Genomic DNA, 20,682 nt, shown 5'->3' on the forward strand with positions numbered 1-20,682 from the left:
CAGGGGTTTTTATTTATGTTATTTGTTTTTCATATTACATCATGATAACTGAGAATACTATATTCTCAGGATATCAGGTGTAACAACATTACCCCTAACAGAATCATAACACAGTCTTTAAAAGCTTTGAAACCAGGCATAGATTTCAGCTTTTTGTGGATGAATTGTCCGCTTGGGCATTTTTTTCCAAAACAAGGAGGTATCATCCATATTAAATATTTGCTGTGGAAAATAATTTCCCTCCGTAATAATTTTATCCAATTTCTCCACAAACTCCTTGGAGCCTTCTCATCAGAACCTGCAGATTCACCATACATTTTCACATTATGCAGTGCAAAATGCTACTTGAAACTCATGAACCAACCAGAAGAAGCATTGAATTAGTAGTCATAATAGAGTTCTGCTTTTTCCTTCAATATGTTGAAGAGACTTAGTGCCTTAGCAGTTATGGTCATAGTGCTAAGAGGTATGCGCTTTTGGTTCAGGTCCTCTATGTATGATGGAAGTAGCTTTTCCAATGACTGATAAGACCTTGTTGTTGCTTCGTCACTATAGTTGAACTTGCAACTTCGTTTCAAGATCAATTGCTCGCCTCTTTTTCTGTAATTCTTCACTAGGTTTTTTAATTGGTTGTATAGGGGCTATGTTGCACAAAATATTTAACAATAAATACACAAATAACCTATTTCTGAAACACAAAACCAACAGAGGAACTGTTGAATCAACGCGCCAACTGCCAAGGGAGGTTGCTGCTGTATGCACCGTTGGCACTGCATTGCTAAATTAATTTCTTTTTACTTTACACTCACTTGTGTCTTGTTCGAAAGTATAGTTGAAAATGTTATTTATTCCATTATGGGATCACGGACTATCTTTGAATGGACGTAAGTCTAGGGATGACTGTACTTTGGATGAAACAATTTAAAACATTCCTAATAAGTATGAAAGAAGTGATAAATTTCTTCAACCTTACTATTGCTGATAACAATATTCTGAGACAGAACAAATCCACAAAATCTGCTAACACCTTTTATTTCCTTATAGGGAGTACTCAAGGCTATATTAACTATCTAACTTTATCTAACCCTATTAACTTTAGGAGACCAAGGGGGAAGTTCACTCTCCACCTGTAGCCAATCAGAAATAGCTGGACAAGACTATCACAAGTTATACATGGCATCCAGTGAAGAGATGACAAACAAGTGCTGCCATCTCATGGTCCTTAATCTTACTACTGTATTTATTGCCTGAAATAGTGTATGTTCTACAGTCCATTTTCTTGAGTTTACGGAACATAAAAACCTGTTTCCAGGCGAAAAAAAAAAAGAAAAAAAATCTGCTTGCCCATTCCAGAGATCAACTAACTTGGGAACTAGTTGAAGAAAGGCTTAGAAAAAGTTCCTCTAATTGACAACTAGAACTGAACTTAAGCCTTTCTTCAGACAGCCTAGCACTGTGGTGCAAATGCCATTTCCAGATACACAGGCTCACAGAGATAGAACACAAATTTGGTAATATTGGCCTATATTTTAAAATAACAAGGCAATCATAATCTACAAAAGTTATTCATTTCTTTTATTATTTAGAATAGAATACAAAAATTTTATTCATATAAAGATTTTTTACCGAAAATTCTGCATCATTTTCTTTTAAAGCAGCATCAAACTTTTCAAAAGTTTCATTTTTGGATGCCAAGTGAATAATAAATTCAGCTGCAATTAAAAACAAATAATAGTGTTAAAACATTTTAATACAAGGACAAATTTAATACATTATAATGAAAATATATATGCATTTATTTATTAATAAATATTTAGTACACAAACGTTTGTGTACTAAGTCAACAACAAATATAAATTAGTAAATATCTGAGGTCAAAATGATATATATATATATATAAAATCAGTATCCATATTATTATAACTATGGATACTGATCTATGTTAAAAAGAGTATATTGTTATAATGAACTAACTGCATCACTCTTCAGATAATGTAATTTTGTGAGTTCACTCAAGATATACAAGTACAGATACCTGTCTACAATAGTAGACAGGTATCTGTCTACCATTGTAGACACCGGCCTGCCTCTACAGACATCCCACTTGTAGAGCAGGCAGGTATCTGCAGCAAAATGTACAGAAGTGGTTCAGCATGGACTGTAACTTTATATGAAGATCAAGTCCACATACTCTCTTAACGAGATCTGTAAAAAGGAATCTATTGATATTGCCAGTATAATCATTTTGCTGTTATGACAGAACAATTTCATGATGTAAGATAGTCAAGCAAAATGGGCAAAAATGGGATGTGCTGTAATATGGGTGTGACCATATATCATGGAATATACCACATTATCATGGTATATTCCATGATGTCATGATATAAACCAGAGCAAGGATGTTAGATAGGACTGGAAGTCAAATAGTGTATTCTTATACTGGAATTTCAAGAAGGAGATAATGTAGATGATACAATAACTAAAACACTTTCACCTAATCATACAGTATCTTTACCAAGTTAGAGATATTTGATAAATATTTCTATGTTCAGTTATCAGTTTTTCATCTTGAACACTTCAACTAATCACATACCATCTCGGGACAGACTGTTCCAGTTTATGGTACAGGATTTAAATTTATGTTCTCACGATGGATAGCTGCAGATTTGCCAGGCTGTCTAAAGTAAGAAGCCACAGGAGTATGGGATTAGCTGCCTGGAAGACTGAGTGAAAAAAAAAAAAAAAAAAAAAAACTTGTCTTTGAGTGAAGAAAGGAAGGTAGAAATCTTCCTGACAGCATAAAAGGACACTATAATATTAAGAGGTTTAGAGCTTTAGCTATACATTCAGAAATCCCTTTAATACAAGGAGTGGAATCTGATATCTTCAGGAGGTCTAGATAGTGGTTGTCTAAAACTGTTAAAGACTTCTTAATAAAAGATTCATTAAAGCTATTTCTTGTAAAAACAGATTTGATATAATTCAATTCTTGCTGTATCAGTGGAAGAAATATTATGAACATGATGTAACAGGGTTTTAATAGTTCCAATCTTTTGACTAGGATGATGATGAAAACTAGCATGGACATAGCGATCGCCATGAGTTTCTTTTCTAAAAACAGAAAAATTGTAAACTAACATCTGGTTGATGAAGAATTAAAATATCTAAAAAAAGCTAGTTGATTTTTTTCTTCTTTTAAAGTAAACTATATTCTCAGTGAATTACATTTATTTTTTAAACGAATAGTTTTAAATCTTTTAATGAATCTTTCCATATTGCAAATATATCATCTATATATCTGTACCATATTGCAGGTTTATGAGAAACATTTTTAAGATGATCTTCAAAATTCTCTAAGTAATAATTTGAAAGGGTAGGAGAGATAGGACTTGTGGCTGTTCCTTCAACTTGTGGGTATAATTTATCTCGAACACTGAAATAATCAGGAGGAAAATCTTTTTTAACTAAATTAATAGTATCTACCAAAGGAATGTTTGTAAAAAGAGATACTATATGAAGACTAAATTTTATACTGTATTCCATTTTCAATACTGAGGATACAACATAGGTGAAAATTTAACATCTAATAAATTTATTTGTGCAAGTTTTAGTTTCTGTGTTTAATTTTTCTTAGTTTTAAGATGGCCAGCCACTTGATCAATTAAATGATGTCTTGCAGTCATATCCAAGAATTCTGATATATTAGATGCTAAATGTTTGCCTATGTATCCTAGGAATCCTCAGTATATTGAAAATGGAATACAATATAAAATTACAATTAAAGGATCAAAGAAGGTTTATGGTCACTAAAAGCACCATAATGGAACTATGTAACCCTCTTTCATTCCCTTAGAATCTTTTATTTATATATATATATATATATATATATATATTTGAGCTAGGAGCTAGTAAATCTCTACTAATATTACAACTTGATGTTAAGAAATGTTCAGCCATATTAAATATTGAAATCAATTCTCTTTATAACTCCATTTTTGAACTGTTATCCACTGATGCTACCGACAACACTACTCATCTGTATATGATAAACCACTCAGCATCACTTTTTATATAATATACTTCACTTTCATGTTTTCTTCTTTCTCTCTCCCACTCTCCACTAAGTTATGATTTTTATCGTTATTCTTTAATTTATGGAAACTAGTGTATATAATTGCATTCAACAATTTATGAATCACATAAGGTAATTCATTAAATTTTTCACATCCCATATGTGTAAAACTGTTTGACTTATTGAGATAAACTTTTAAAAACTATATACATATTAAAGAAACTTACCCAAATCTTTATCACTAATACCAAGGTGGTTTTCTAGTTCAGTACAAATTTTGGAAACAAGTGAAAGATATTCCAATTTCTCTATTTCATCCATTTCTAAAATTTTCAAAATGGCACTTCAAGGATCAGAATAAATTCCTTCCACTCTTCAGCAACAAAGTCTAACAACCTGAATTAAAATTTTAGAAATATTACTGAAACAATGCTTAATGAATAAATTTTATGGAAATATGAAGCATTAAGACACTTATGTACATTACTACATTAATCAGTACATTAACGATTCAAATATCAATATTTTCTGATTTTCCAGAAAGGATAATATGGTTACGATATGTACAATATTTGTTAATGTGTTTTTTATATGTAGAATTACCACTTATGACCTGTTTAGAATAAAAACTTATAGTGATTAAATAAAACTGCAGGTGATTTAAAATAAAATATATAATTATCTCCTTTCATATGATATATATATATATATATATATATATATATATATTAGTCCATAATGCAACTCCTAAATTAGAAAATATTCTCAAATGATTGTAGTTTGTAGTGTTAGCAGTCATACCACTACATCTGAGTCATCTCTTAATGTTATCCCATTTTAGCAAAGATTAAATACATTTTCAATTTAATAAACTGGATGTAATTAGTTTATAGATGTCTCAATATATATATATATATATATTAACAAGCTATATCACTGTAATTTTAATATATATTAAAATTACAGTGATATAGGAATTGCTTTGCAAGTTTTTAAATACGCAAGTTGGACACACTAACTCACAAAAGAAAGAACAGCCTGAAATTGTGTACAGTGTATATCATATGGCTTACCACTGGTGTATGGTTATGGCTTACCACAACCATACACCAGTGATTCCCAAACTGTGAGCTGCAGTGCACATTATTTTTGATATGGCTACTAAGTTTTTAGGATACAAATACTTAGGAAGCAATTTTCAAGCCTAGGAGCACCATGGAAAAAGTACTGAGACACAAAGGACAATATGAACCTCTGATATACACACTATACCAATCAGAAATTCTTGCAATTGCAAAGTTAGAGGCCAACCTGCAAATGCACTTCTTCCCTGTATTTGCATATCACATATATTCACAGATTCTTATGTCTTCTTCAAACTATCTAGCATCACTTGTCAAATCAAGCAAGTATTATTTTGTGTTAAGGTCACACTAGTGAGGGTTACATATAATGCCAGACAACTGATAACTAAGAAATACATATTTGGTATCACACTTAGCATATTTATGTGTAAATAAACTATTCATATTTTATATGTTAAAAATGTGGGAATATTTTAGATAACTTGTTTATATCACAACACTGTTTTTATACTGAATGCATGTATATGTGGCAGAATGTGAGAAGTGTTTTTGTAGAGAAACAGGAACAGGAGATGAGAGAGGATATGGCTATATCAAAAGTGCAACATTCTGTTGGATTATGAGTCATTGGTAAATACAAAACTGGCTGATGATGGACTGAAAGAGTGTGTAGCAGGAGCAAATGACATTCATGGAATGGAAGTGAATAGAAGTATAGACACAAAAGAAAGTATAGCTGAAGAAACGAAAGTGACACTGTGGAAGTGCAGGAACATCGCAATGAGGAAACAAAAAGAAACAAATGATAGACAATCAGACAGTGGTGTAATTGCCAGGATGCAAGACTTGAAAAATGAGTTGATCAGAATGAGAAGGGAAATGAAAATTATATGTAGTTAGATGAGAAGTTTGGTTAATAAGAATGGATGAGTACAAAAGGTTAAAACGAATATAAGCAGAGGAAAAGAGGTGACAAACAACTCAAGAATAGCAACATATGGAGATTCCATTATTGGAGGTGTGGTAAAAGAGATTCCATAAAGTGTGTTTTCCAGGAGGAAGAATTAGCAGAATAATTGATGCACTAGATAAGAGAAGCAGATGAGCAAGCAAGCTGGTGGTGGTTGTTGGGGTTTGGACATAAAAAGCATGTAAGAATGGATGTTTTGTTAAGGAGAGTGAAAGATAACAGTGTGGTTAGAAAGGTGGTCAAGTGTGTTGCCTAGATATGATAGTGGTAAGACAAAGAATAGGGATCATGAATGGTATGTTGGTGAAGCTGTGTGAGGAGAAGGGAGTGGAGTTTGTGAATGGGTGGGATGCATTTGAAGGAAAGATGGAAATGTACAAAAGTGATGGGTTGCATTTGAATGGATGTGGTGTGAGTTAGACTATTGCTCCAAAGAGGAACGAGTGATGTGAGCAACAGAGCAGAAGGAAGAGATGAAGCAAGAAATTAGGAGAGCAGAACTGGTGAGCCTGAAGTTGACAGAACGAGAATGCAAGATGGATAGGAAAACAAGGGGAGTAAGGGTGTATGGGGAGACAGCATAAGGAGAGTGGATGTTGGAAGTAGTAGTGAATGTGTGCATGAGATAGCCAGGTATGTTGAGTCTGAAGAAATAGATAGGTTAAGTGGCGATAAAAGCAACTGGGAGTGGTTAGGTGTCGGGAAATCACAACCTACAAGTGGCATGGGCAGGACCACTTATAACCCTAAAAGTTAATTGCTGTTTATTTATAAATGTCAGAAGCATCACAAATAAAGAAGATGAAATTGTTTCATTGACTGAGTTCACTCACCCAAAAATTGTTGGAATAAGTGAAACATGGTTGGATAAGGATGATATCCTGATGGGAATAAAAATGAAAGAGTATGATGTTTTCTGTGAGGATAGAAAGGAGGAGAGGTGTAGTTGATGATAGTAGGTGAATTATGTCCACGCAAAGTGGAAATGAAAGATGTAAATACTGGCAATGGTTCTGAGTCAGTATGGTGTGAGGTGGAAGTTGACAGAAAGAGATATTTAGTTGGTTTTTATCACAGAATATCATTGTAAGTGGGGTTTTGCACTTCCTTCTAGATGATGACAGTGATAATGAAGTGATCATCTGGGTTGTGACTAGCCATATGAAGACTCCTGTGAGGAAAGGATATATGCGGAATTACAAGGTTGGTGATTATGAAAAGCTTAGGAGACAGGTTGGAGCTATAGCATGGAATAAGGTGTTAAATGGCCAGGAGATAAATGCTGTGTGAGAACTGACTAAAAGATATTTTTTGTTAAAGATATTCTGAACGTTAAAAAACTGAATAAAGTAGGTATCAAATGGATGAATAATGGTAGCAATCAATTGCATGAGGAGTATAAAGAGCAGGCCAGGAAGATGACTCAGATGGAAGAACAGCAAAACTATAGCATGAGCAGAAATTAGCATATCAGGCTATGAAAAACCCTAGAGGGTATTTCAGGTATGTGGCAAGTAGAAGAACAAATGATTATGGTAATAATGGACGATATTAATAGATGAAAATGGTAGAACAGTAACTGCTGCAAAAAGACATCATTGGGGTATTCGGTGAACGATTATAAAAGGTGGTTCATCCTCATCAGGGTGAAATCATGAAAAACTCAAGTGTAGAGGACATAGCATAGGATGGCTTAATTGTGAGTGAACAGGATGTGTATCAGGAAATAAGCTTGATGTCAATAAGGCAATACGATTTGATAACATATAATCAAGTGTCTCAAGGGAATGTTCCAGGGAATTGGCAGTAGCATTTGGAATGCCTGTTTAATAAGTCGTATAATAACACAGATTCCAAGAGAGTGGTAAGAAGGTAAAATCATTCCATTGGTGGTGGTGGTAAGTCTATGAATACAAATTATAAGCCAATCTGTATATCTGGAGTCATGGTTAAGGTACTGGAGAGATTGGTGAGAACCAGAATACAGAAATGGGTTAATAACAGCAGTATTCTCTGTGGCTATCAACATGGATTTGTTAAAGGGAGATCATGTTTTACTAACTTACTTAAAGTACTTTAACAAGGTGACAAATGTCTTGGGAGATGGGAAATGTATAGTGGTAAACTTATATTTTGCAAAAGCTTTTTGATAGACTGCCCACACAACAAGCTGTTAAAATAAAGTGAAAGAAATAGGATTGGATAAGACTAGTGACTTGAATCAGTGACTGGCTGTCAAATAGGCATCAGACAGTTGTATATGGAGGATGCAGTGTCCTGAAAGAGGGTCACTAGTTGTGTGCAACCTGGGTTGGCCAATGGCAAATTAGGCCATTGACAGTAAAAAACTGGGCAAAATACCATTTGGATGTTAAAAAACAGAATATGTAAAGATATGTTATTAATAGTCTTTATAAAACTTTGATATGGCCTAGCCTGGACCTGTACACAACTCTGATCACCTGGGTTTCTTCAAAATGGGGGAAAATGGTAAAGGAGATTCAGAGTTGAGTAATCAAGAACAGTGAAATGCTCAATATAAGGATAAACTGGAAGTTTGAGGGTGGGTTACAAAAAATGTTTGAAAGACAGAAATGAAGTGGATACTGTAAAATCATAACTGAATGGGTTGTATTATTAACATCTGACTGCCATAGAGTCAAAAGACTGATTGAGGGAGGTCTATACTGCATAAAGATCAAATCGTGCATTAAACCCATTCACAGCTTCCTCACTTACCACACTTTCAGTCAGTGCATTCCACTCACCAATCACTCTCCATGCAAAGAACCTGCTTCTCATTCCCCTGCTCATACCTTGCTTAGACAGCTTCCATGGATGGCCTAATGTTCTACCCTTGTTCCCCCCTCTACTCTATGAAAAATTTCCACAATAATCTGGTAACATCTCACCAACTTACATGCCTCAATCATATCTCCTCTTCTTCTATTCATAAGGCTCTGTAAGTTGCATTCCCTCAATTTCTCCTAGTATCTGACATTCCATAGACCTGAAACTAACTTAGTAAACCTTCTCTGGACCCTCTACAATACATCTACATTCCCTTCAGAGCCAGGCAACCAAATCTGCATATAGCAGTTCATATGTGGCCTGATCAAAGCCTTATAAAAGGGTACTATAACCTCTTTGTTTCTGCATGCCAGTGTTTTCATTATTGCTATAATCAGTTGTGATGTTCTTACAATTTTAGCAATGTGACATCCAAAATTCAATTATCTGTCCATCATCAGTCTCTCCTACTTAATTCAAATTAATTGTCTACTCTGCATCCTAACCATGCCTACCAAATTTCACAACCTTGCACACTGCAACATTAAATTGACAGCTCCATTCATTTGCCCACTCACATAGTCTATTCAGATCCTCTTGCAATATCTACTCTACTTCTGATAGTTCTTCCAACCTCGTATCATTGGTTGCAAATCTCCAGTTAAGTAAGTTCCAATGTCATTAACATCCAAGTTAAATGATAATGGTCCCAAAAGAGACCCCTGTGGCACTCCACTGGCAACTCTCTTCTTTTGGGATAGCACCCCCTTCATACACAAGATGCTGATACCTATTTGACAGCCAATTAGCTTTTGAACTCATTAGTCTGCTATCTAATTCCATCTGTTTCAATTTTGCTACTAGCTTGTCATATGGCAGTCTATCAAACATCATGGAAAAATCCAAGTACACTACTGTATATGCATCTCTTTTATTGTGTGAATTTTTCATCTTGTTATAATACGTAAGTAGATTGCTAAAACATGATCCCCTAAAAAACCAATGCTGATCATCATAAAGAATATTGCTATTATCAACCTGCTTCTGAATCCTAGACCTCACCAACTTCTCCAACACCTTGACAATACCCCCTCCCACACACACACAGACAGAATAAGCTACAATTTGTAGCCTCAGCCTTATCTCCCCCTTTGTGAAGTGGAATAATTTTTCCCACCTTCCATTCCTCTGGGACATGCCCGTCACAAAAATCATATTAAACAGGTGTGCCAAAGGTGCCATTAATTCCATAGAGAGTTCACTCGTGACAGTGAAATAATGTCAAGTCCTATATTGCCTTATTAGCATCAAGCTTACTTAATTACACACATATTCCCTGTTCATTCAACATTAGACCCTTCTCCACCAATACCCACTACATTCCAGCTCCTCGTGATGTCATCTTCATGAGAATGAAATAAACTGATAAATTGATCACTAAATACTTCAACTATAACCTTCATACTGGTTACCAATCTGCCAATATCAACTAGCTTTGTATCCCTCAATTATTTTTCCTTCTACTTGACATATCGAAAGAAAAGAACTCACAATAGTTCATAGAGGAAATAAGGCAATATAGGATTTGACATTATTTCACTGTCATGAGTGAATTCTCTATGGAATTAATGGCACATTTTATTATTATTATTATTGTATGAGCACCTCCATAGGATCCAAAGACTCATTGCAGGAGACCCAAACTATACACATAATCCTTGAACCCATTAACAGACAAATCACTTACAACTGACACTGGCAATTCATTCTGCTCATTCACAACTCCCCAAGCAAAAAATCTGGTCCTCACATCCCTATTAACCACACCTTTATTCAACTTTTTAAGGAAACACATCTTATTGTGGCTCCAGCCAAGTGCTGGAACATTTCCTCTGCATCAATCCTAAAAAAATCTTTAAACTAACTTAAATGTTTCTATCATATCCTTTCTTTTTCACCTATCAACCAACTTCTGCAGTCCACACACACTCTCATTCTATCCTCATAGAGAATGTTTCACAGGCCACTCACCATATTGGTTGCTTGCCTCTGAATCCTCTCCAAGAAACTCAGGAGACCAGACCTAAGCACAGTTATCCAGATGTGGTTGTATTTATCAAGGCCTTATGAAGAGGAATAACAATTCCTCATCTCTAATTGCTGGCGTGTTCTTCAATAGCCAAGTAATCTTATGAGGTACCTTAGCAATATGTCCACTAAAGTTTAACTCTGTTCATCACCACCCCTAAATCTCTAGCTTCATCTATTTCGTGGAATAGAGTTCCATCAATGTAGTACACAGCTTGTAATCTATTTATCCTAAAATTCATAACTCTACATCTCTCCACATTAAACTGACACCCATTATCTTTAGCCTATGCTGACAGCCTATTTAAATCATCCTAATTTTGCATAATCAGCAAACAACTAAATATTTCCTTTTGGGTTATTTCCTATATCATTAATGTACAAATTAAATAGTCGTGGCCCTAGCACTGAACCTTGCAGCACATCATCAGTCACCAGCTTTAGCTCCTCTGTATACCACTCTCTGATCTCTGTCTTGCAGCCACCTCCATGGGGTCCAAAGACTCATTCCAAGGGACCCAAGCTATACACACAATCTATCATATCATATATCTATCAATCTATCTGGATTTTGCAAAGGCGTTTGCAAAATCCAGAAGATTCATTGTGTAGCCATTTCCCTTATCTAACCCAGCTGTCACTGCATTATAAAAAAAGTTTATAAACTTGCAGCCTTCACCTTCTCATGAGAGCAGCAGAAAAGAGGAAAAAATGATTGTGAGAACAAAAAATCAGAACAAATGAAAAGGAGAATAAGTGTAAAGAATGTTAACAAAAGTGACAGGAGAATGAATGAATGAACATGGTGGAAAAGTGATGAGAATGTCCAAGAAACAGAAGTGAGAGTGAAAGTGGAGTAAATTAATGCAAGAATGATACAAGAAATATATAAGGAATGGCAATGGATTATTGAAGAAGAAAATGATTGTATGTGTGTGTGTATATATACAAACGTCACACTTTTTTTATATATAATATGGAAACACTGCTCTAGAGACCAAACAGAACTTTTTCAAGCCACTTCAGGTTTCCAATAAATAGGGCAATGGTCTCACTCCAGAAAATGAAATCCATCTCCCATCTAAGGATATTCACAAATATTCATGCTCATGGAAGGATTCAAACATGTGGCCTGTTGAAAAGCACATCTGCTATCTACTCAGCCAACTAGCCCAGAATGATTTGTGAATAGATTGAATAATAAGCAGTAACAGGATGGAGAAACTGCTGTTGAATAAGATAGTGATGGTCAACAAAATGGGAGCATGTATATGGCAACAGTATTAATGATCAGAATCTCAAGAAAGATGGTGAGATGGGTTATTATGGAAAACAAGAGGAGGGGGGGAGAGAAACATCAAAAGAGAACAAGGGTGCCTTTGATGAGGGAAAGGGCAAAAACAACAATAGGACTTGAAAGATTAATGATGGATACATCTGAAGGTGGAGGATTATGTTTATTTTAAAAAAGCTAATAAAGTCAGATACAAACAAAATTGTTGGTATAAAAACATGGCTGACAGAGGAGGAGGAGTCCTGTAAGTGTTAATCCAGTAGGACAATAATGCTGACAGATGTGAGACTGTGCTGTATGAAGCTAAAGTAATTTTAACTGTTGCTATAGGTCTGGAAAAATTGGGAGGGGGAGCAAAGAAGAAACAAGTAAGTGACAATGATTATGACAGGAGATTATAACTATGGTGATAGTGACTGGAAAGAGGAAACTGGATGTAGAAATACTGCATAAAGTTTCTCGTGATAAACCATGCAGACAGAGTGATGCTTAATTTGGTGATCATTTCCAGTCATATTCTGAAGTTAAGTAACCATGCTGCCTCCAGTAGGTGACAACAATCATACAGTTCTGACACAACAAGTAATGTACTACTATTATGCAAGTGTAAATTCTAGTGAGAAAAGGTGACAGGTTAACCTGCAGAGTTTGGGGAGTCAACAGATTAGCTGAATACTGGGATTAGATAGAAACCACAGAATATTATGAACCACAGTACTATATGCCCACAGATGCGAGACCCTTCGACACTTCGGTGCATAACAAAAGAAAGAGAATCCATTCCAATAATAGGGTAATCAATCTGTCTTGTGGGACGAGTTGTTTATTATTACACATAAGAAAATTAACTTAAGGGGTGCTTAAGGGTCAAAGCTGTATAACTGAGAGGACACCTCCACATAGCCTTTAAAGGAATGCGGAGAACCGACCAGGGTTTCTGACCTAATGTCCAATCCTCACCTTCTCATGGTGCACCCTGTTGGGTATCTACTTGGATACTGAACGAATGAGAATGGGATGGCAATTTGGGATTTAACCGACCAAATTGTATTCCCATAGGTTAAACCAAAATAAAAAATGATGGTACGACATGACAAATTTTCATGCTAGCTGGGACGTCGCCCGGTTAAACAAGGCCCCCGTTGTTTTCACCAGGGAACCAGGGCAAACAGCGAAAAGTCAGCGACTGGAACAAATCGGAAAACAAACCCCGACTCAACATCACCAGAGTTAAAGATCGGTACTATCACCGTAAGAAGCCTGAATGGTAAAGAAATGGAGCTAGCTGAGGAATTAGATAAGTACCAGATCGACATAATAGGGGTGACTGAAACAAAAAAGACCAAAACTGGTGAGATCTTTCTGAGCAATAAATACAAAATGTTATATTCAGCCAATGACAATCAAGGAAAAGAAGGAGTAGCCATAGTATTCAACACAAAATACAAGGCTAATCTTCTTGAATGGCAGTCAGTCTCAAGTAGAGTAATGTGGGCAAATATGAGAATGGGGAACTGGACAATGAGACTTATTTGTACCTATGGTCCCACAGAAGGTTCTACTAAGGTAGAAGTGGAGGAATTTTTTGAGGCTTTAGAAAAAGCAACTGACACAATGAAAAATGAAAAGTTGGTCCTTGTTGGGGGATCTAAATAGCAGAGTAGGAAATGATTGTGAGACATACAAAAATATTTTGGGAAAATTTGGAGAAAAGAGCAAAGCTAATAATAATGGCAAACATCTGTTACATTTCTGCTCAGGACATGGACTGGTTATTACTAACACCATGTTCCAACATAAAAATGTGCACAAATTCACATGGAGAGAGAAGAGGCAAGGAATAAGAAAAGTCTCATTGACTATGTTATTATTGATAGTGATGTCTTCTCCCTGGTGCAGGACACCAGAGTGTACAGAGGATTTGAAATTGGAAGTGATCACTATTTAGTCTTGAGCAGGATAAAATTGAATTTCATATTGAAAAGAATAACATGTAACAAAGTTTTAAAGTGAATAAAAGTTGAGCAGCTCTCAGATGTGAACTGTAGACTAAAATACACAAAGATTATTGAAGAAAAAATGAAAGAGTTTGAGAACAGGAACCAAACCTTGGTGATTCAGTGGCAAACCTTGAAGAAAACCCTGATTGATTCAGTCAGAGCGACATGTGGTGAGGTTGTCTGCAAGGATAGAAAAATCAGAACTCCATGGTGGACACGAGAAATAAAAGAGGCAGTGAAGGAAAAGAAGAAAGTATATCAAAAGTTCCTGGCAAATAAGTCAGCTTGTGTTCTTAGAGAATATAGAGACAAATGCAAGAATGCTAAACAGTGTGTAAAACTAGCTAAACAAAAGTCATGGGAGGACTTTGGCAAGAATAGAGAAAATAAATATCAAGAAGGTGGCAAAATATTCTGGAGGTTGTTGAAGAAGCTTAGGAAAGGAGGAAAGAGTGCTGTAAAAGGAGTTAGTAAAGGTGACATGAAAATGGGAGAAAAAGATATCCTTGAAGTATGGAGTAATTACTTTGAAAAACTGCTAAATGAAACAAGCAAGCACAGTGGTAAAAAACACTACCAGGCATGCAGTCAGGAATACATATCCATACTTGAAGTAAAAAAGCCATCAAAGGCTTGAAATGTGGAAAGGCAGCAGGAGTAGATGATATTCGACCAGAAATGCTGAAGTATGGTGGTATAAGAGTCTTACAGTGGCTGCACTGCATAGTTCAGAAAGCCTGGACAGAGGGACGAATTCCCGATGATTGGAGTAGAGCTCTCATAGTACCCATATATAAAAAGGGAAATAAAATTGCATGTGAGAATTACAGAGGTATTTCCTTACTGAGTGTTCCTGGCAAGATCTATGCAAGTATACTTGAGAAACGGTTGAGAAGAATTGCGGAAGAAAAGCTTGGTGAAGAACAAGCTGGATTCAGGCCAAATAGAGGCTGTCAGGATCAGATCTTCACTTTACGACAAATAGTTGAGAAAGCATGGGAATATAACAAAGATCAGTATTTAAGTTTTGTCGATTTGGAAAAGGCATATGACAAGGTGCCAAGAGAGAAGCTATTCAATACGCTGCAGTTATATGGTGTCAATGGGGCATTATATCAAGCAATACTTAGTTCTTTATTTGAGTTGTAAGTCAGCAGTTAGAATTGAAGGAAGTATAGAAAGATAGTTTAATGTTAAATCTGATGTGAGATAAGGATGTACATTATCCCCTCTGTAATTCATTATCTATATGGATCACATTAGGAAGGAAAGTGGTATTAGACATGATATCAAAATTGGAGATGTTAATGTCAGCTCTTTGCTTTATGCGGATAATGTTATACTTCTAAATAAATCCGCTACAAGTCTGCAAGATTCTCTGACTAAATTGAATAGCTGTTGTAATAGATATGGTATGAAGGTCAGCAATAAAAAAACAAAGACAATGAAAATAGGCAGAGTCATTGAAAATGTCAACTGTGTTGTGAATGGAGAACCTGTGGAACAAGTAAAACATTTCAGCCATTTAGGCACGATTTTTACTGAAGATGGTAAATTAAATATAGAAATAGACAACAGAATCAGCAAAGTGGTATGGTGGGAAGTCAATTGAATAAATTCATATGGAATAAGAGAGAAATTAGTCGGAACACTAAATTAACTTAGTGTTCCGATTGTATACAAGACAGTGTTCAAACCAGTTTTAACTTATGGATCTGAGAGCTGGGTCAGAAGTAAAACACTTGACCAAAGACTAGAGACCACAGATATGAGAGTCCTGAGAAAGATTATAGGCATGAGCAGATGGCATCAATGTCAATATCATATTAAAAACGAGGATATTAGGAAAGAACTTGACATTGTCAGCATCCAGGAATGCACTAGCAGAGCTAATCTCAGGTGGAATGGTCACTTAAACAGAATGGGTGAGGAAAGATTAGCAAAGCAAGTGTTCTCTGCCAGGTTGGCATGAGGAAAGATTAGCAAAGCAAGTGTTCTCTGCCAGGTTGGCAGCAAAACGACCCAGAGGAAGACCAAGATATAGGTGGATTGATACTGTACAAAGTGCCTTAGACGATAGAAATATAAGATCTGATAATGTTGGAGTCTTGACAAGTAACAGACTGATTTAGAGGAAAATTGTAGATAGGAAATTAATAATGATGTAATTTTTTTCATGTAGTACTATCATATCCTGTATACCCCTTGAGGGTACATGGCAGGAATTTGATGATGCCTTTTTTATTTCCGTACATCCTTTATTTCTTTTTCCCCCTGCAACATGAATCGACTTTTCTTGACAGGCTTATTTAGCCAAGAAAATGACAGGTGAATATGACAGAATGACCAGCTGCTGGAGATGAGGGGAAAGGGTAGAAAGAGCGTCAACAAACGATATATTGGAAATGTTTAATGACATAGTTCAGTGTATTTTTTATGTTTGGGGTAAGGAGAATAGCATTAAATACAACAGTAAGGGAAAGTGGTACAACAGGAAACTGGAAGTGATAAACATGAAGTGCTTGTATTAAGAAAGAAAGAAGGCCTGATGTTAATAAGGCTTATATTGCTGCAAGGATTAAGAAAATATGCAGTGAAACTAACAGTATTCTTGACTTTTATTGTTCAATCGATGTTGAAGTTGAAGGAGCAGAAGTTGGAGATTATAGTTTACTTTCTGGCAATAATGCCCAGCTGCACTGGGTAGAATACATGAGATATAATATAATATAATGAAAATAAGTGTCAATACAGCATAGGTTTATAAATGGGCAGCCTTGTTTCAGTAACCTCTGTAAGCATCTCAGTAATGCAACAGGAAGAACAGTACATTGCACCTTTATTGACTGGAAATGATCAGAGTTCGATTCTCTTTGTTATGAGAGGTATCTTTACATGTATTTTTTTAACTGTAGGCGAGTTAGCATAACTCATTGAAGCTGAGGTAGTAAAGTGATTTCTCCTGATAATTCGGGTTTTTCATACGCTGTAGTTGGAAGATGGAGAAAGGGAGACAGTTCGATGTTAAGGTGTCATTCCGGTCGTAATAACTGATTAAAAGTGGAATAGAATGAAATATATATTTATATTCAGCTGAAAATTCAGTAACAAATAATTACGTGATTTGGCCAATATTTTAATTATCTTCACCTAATATTTCATTCGATTCTTATACTCACCTTACCTCGCGAAAAGCGAACTAAAAGTGCAGGACAATACAAGTCCTTTATGATTTCAAAGAAATCCGACGCTATATATTTACAATTCATCTATAATTTTTGTTCGGGTACATACGTAAGCAACAATGCACCCAAACGTACTCCATTAATTAATGTTTAGTAACACAAACATTACAAATAACGTTAACATAAACACAGAATCATTGCCATGAAGAGAATGCCATGTAACCCCCTAACGGAAATATTTAATCATTAAATTAAATCACTTTCCAAACGTGAAGAAAAATCTGATTTTTGAAGCGTGAAGAACAGACTCCTCGGAAATGGCAAACTTTATAGAAAGAGGAAGGTATTCGTTTCCCGGCATCACAGTAAGATTTTATTTATTTATGGTATTATTTTAGTTTATATGATGTAAAACAAAAAATTAACTAACGTTACCGCGTTATCGAGAAAAACGGAGCAAGAATCGGTGGGTGGCAGTGGCCGACTGGGTCAAAAAATACTGGTTGCCAGGAGACAAAGGGGGCCCACCCACAACTATCAGGCTATCGTTTAATTTTTATAAGAAATAAATAAAATTTTCAAAAAATACACGAGTGGAAAAAAAAGGTACAATTGAAATGTTTACGAAATAAATGTATATTTTTAGTAATTACAGTGTGTATATATATATATATATATATATATATATATATATATATATATATATATATATATATATATATATATATATATATATATATATATATATATATATATATATATATATATATATATATATATATATATATATATACATATATATATATATATATATATGTATATATATATATAGCGCCTCCGTAGCGCAATTGGAAGAAAGAACGAATAGCTCAGTAGCGACCAGTGCAGACGTGTTTTTTTTTTGTGCTCCGTGTGTCTAAGCTATTTTCCCATCGTAAATGGATTAGTTCGGCTTAAGCCGATTAACAGTGTGATTGTCCTTGTTTCCGCAAGTAATTGCGTAGGAAGGTCGACCATAGTTAAATCTGTAAGGCTGGTGATTATGGCAAGCTGAGAAGTCAGCTTTCAGCTGTATTATGGCATGAGAAATTCAAGGGGAGAGATGTTGATGGTGCGTGGGAGATTCTCAAGGAGTATTTGAAGAAAGCTGTATCAGACTGTATTCCCAGAGTCAGAAGTAGAAATCAAGTAGGAGTAAAATGGATGACTAATACTATTAAACAAGAGTTGCAGATAAAGAAAAGGTTGTGGAAGACATATAAAGAAAAAGGTGATGAGCGTTCCAATGAGCAATATAAGGTACAGGCAAAGAGAGTAACTTGTATGGTAAGGAAAGCCAAAGCTAATTATGAGAGGAAACTAGCTGATGAATCCAAAAGAAACCCTAAAGAGTTCTTTCGCTATGTGGCTAGTAAAAGGAAGAATATCCATGGAAAGATTACTTTAAAAAGTGTTGATGGTAAGGAAATTACTGAAGCTAATCAAATAGTTGAGTTGCTTAGTGATCATTTCGCAAACGTGTACCATCTTCGTAGTGATAGTGCAGTGTCAGATGTGCCATTGACAGATGAGAGTATAGAGATAGATGAAATTGAGGTGCTTAATATATTAAAGAACCTTAATGCTAACACTGCCATTGGGTTAGATGGCATATCGGCCCATGTGTTACGAGAATGTGCAAGAGAATTAGCAACTCCTCTAACCAGGATGTTTAATTTAAGCCTCAGTTCTGGTAAAGTGCCAATAGAGTGGAAAGAGGGGAAAATAGTTCCATTGCACAAGGGAGGCTCTAAGACTGATGTTGCTAATTATAGACCAATCAATATATCTGGAGTGATGGTTAAGATTTTGGAGAAATTAGTTAAAATTAGAATTCAGGACTGGGTGGACAGCAATATGATACTTTATAAGGGGCAACATGGTTTTGTGAAAGGTAGGTCTTGCCTAAGTAATTTGCTTACGTTCTATAATAAAGTAACAGTGGAGTTGGATAAAGGAAATCCTTACTCAGTGATACTGCTTGACTTTGCAAAGGCTTTTGACAGGATTCCACATGGAACTCTGTTACATAAATTAGAGCAAATGGGTTTGGATCCGAAGATGGTGATTTGGATTAAAGGATGGCTGGCGGACAGATATCAAAGAGTGGTTTACGGAGGAGCTGAGTCCAGGAAAAGGCAAGTGACTAGTGGTGTACCTCAGGGCTCAGTTCATGGTCCTCTATTGTTTAATTTGTACATCAATGATATTGGAAATACCTTGAATGGAAATATCCACTTGTTTGCTGATGATGCAAAATTGGGAAGAGCGATAATCAATTCAAATGATGTGGATATTTTACAGGATGACTTAAATAGGCTGACGCTATGGACTGAGGTAAATGGCTGTCAGTTCAACGTGGCTAAGTGTAAGGTGATGCACTTCGGGAGGATGAAATCGCATGCTGTTTACTATATTAACGGAACTGAACTGCAGGAAGTTGATGAGATAAGAGACTTGGGAGTTATTGTGGACAGAGAACTTAAGTTTAAAGGGCATATTGCTAAGATTGCCAAAACATCACATCAAATTACATGGTTGTTGAGGAACACACTAACAAGCAGGGATAGGGAAGTTATTATTCCACTCTATAAGGCATTAATAAGGCCGCATTTGGACTATTGTGCACAGATCTGGTCGCCAGGATTTCTTGGTGATGCGGAAGTGGTAGAAAGGATTCAGAGGAGGGTTACAAAGATTGTTGCAGGTCTGTGGGATGTTCTCTATGAGGATAGATTGATGATCTGTGGGCTCCAAAAACTAGCTGATAGACGTAGGAGAGGAGATATGATAGAGGTATTTAAATTGTTAAAGGGATTTTACAGGATTGATACTGATGATATTCTTAAGACCAATGCAGGATGTGAGAGAACGAGGGGTCATCCCTGGAGATTGTGTAAGAGTGTGGTTAACAAGGGTGTTAGGACTAGATTTTTTACTTGGAGGGTTGTGAATGGGTGGAATGCTTTGCCAGAACTGGTTGTGAATGCTTCAACTGTGAATGAATTTAAGGAGAGGTATGACAGGTATTGTGTAAATAATGGTTAGTGTGTCAATGTCGGGTCTCCCGCGATGAGTCTTTTGACTCCATGGAGACACCGTTAAAATAATAATAATAATAATAATAATAATAGTAACTCAACCCTGCAATTCTAGTAT

The 20,682-nt window shown here is 35.6% G+C and overlaps 1 protein-coding gene across 2 annotated transcripts in view; it reads right to left on the bottom strand.

The window, feature by feature from the left end:
* The window catches only part of pea (ATP-dependent RNA helicase pea), a 319,525-nt gene extending 301,832 nt beyond the window's left edge, over positions 1 to 17,693 (bottom strand). The window contains exons 1-3 of one of the 2 annotated variants that reach the window (XM_090402685.1): positions 17,484 to 17,693; positions 4,300 to 4,468; positions 1,627 to 1,712 (exon numbers count right to left, since the gene is read on the bottom strand). In XM_090402685.1, coding sequence (XP_090258811.1) covers positions 1,627 to 1,712; positions 4,300 to 4,393 — 180 coding nt within the window. In that variant the 5' untranslated portion in view covers positions 4,394 to 4,468; positions 17,484 to 17,693. Of the gene's footprint in view, positions 1 to 1,626; positions 1,713 to 4,299; positions 4,469 to 17,478 lie in introns of both variants that reach the window. The other variant, XM_090402684.1, reaches the window with a different exon arrangement.
* Between the last annotated feature and the right edge of the window lie 2,989 nt (positions 17,694 to 20,682).

Source organism: Typopeltis vanoorti, chromosome 13, assembly GCF_054136105.1.
Source record: "Typopeltis vanoorti isolate ZY-2024b chromosome 13, IOZ_Tvanoo_1.0, whole genome shotgun sequence".
NCBI classification, from domain to species: domain Eukaryota; kingdom Metazoa; phylum Arthropoda; class Arachnida; order Uropygi; family Thelyphonidae; genus Typopeltis; species Typopeltis vanoorti.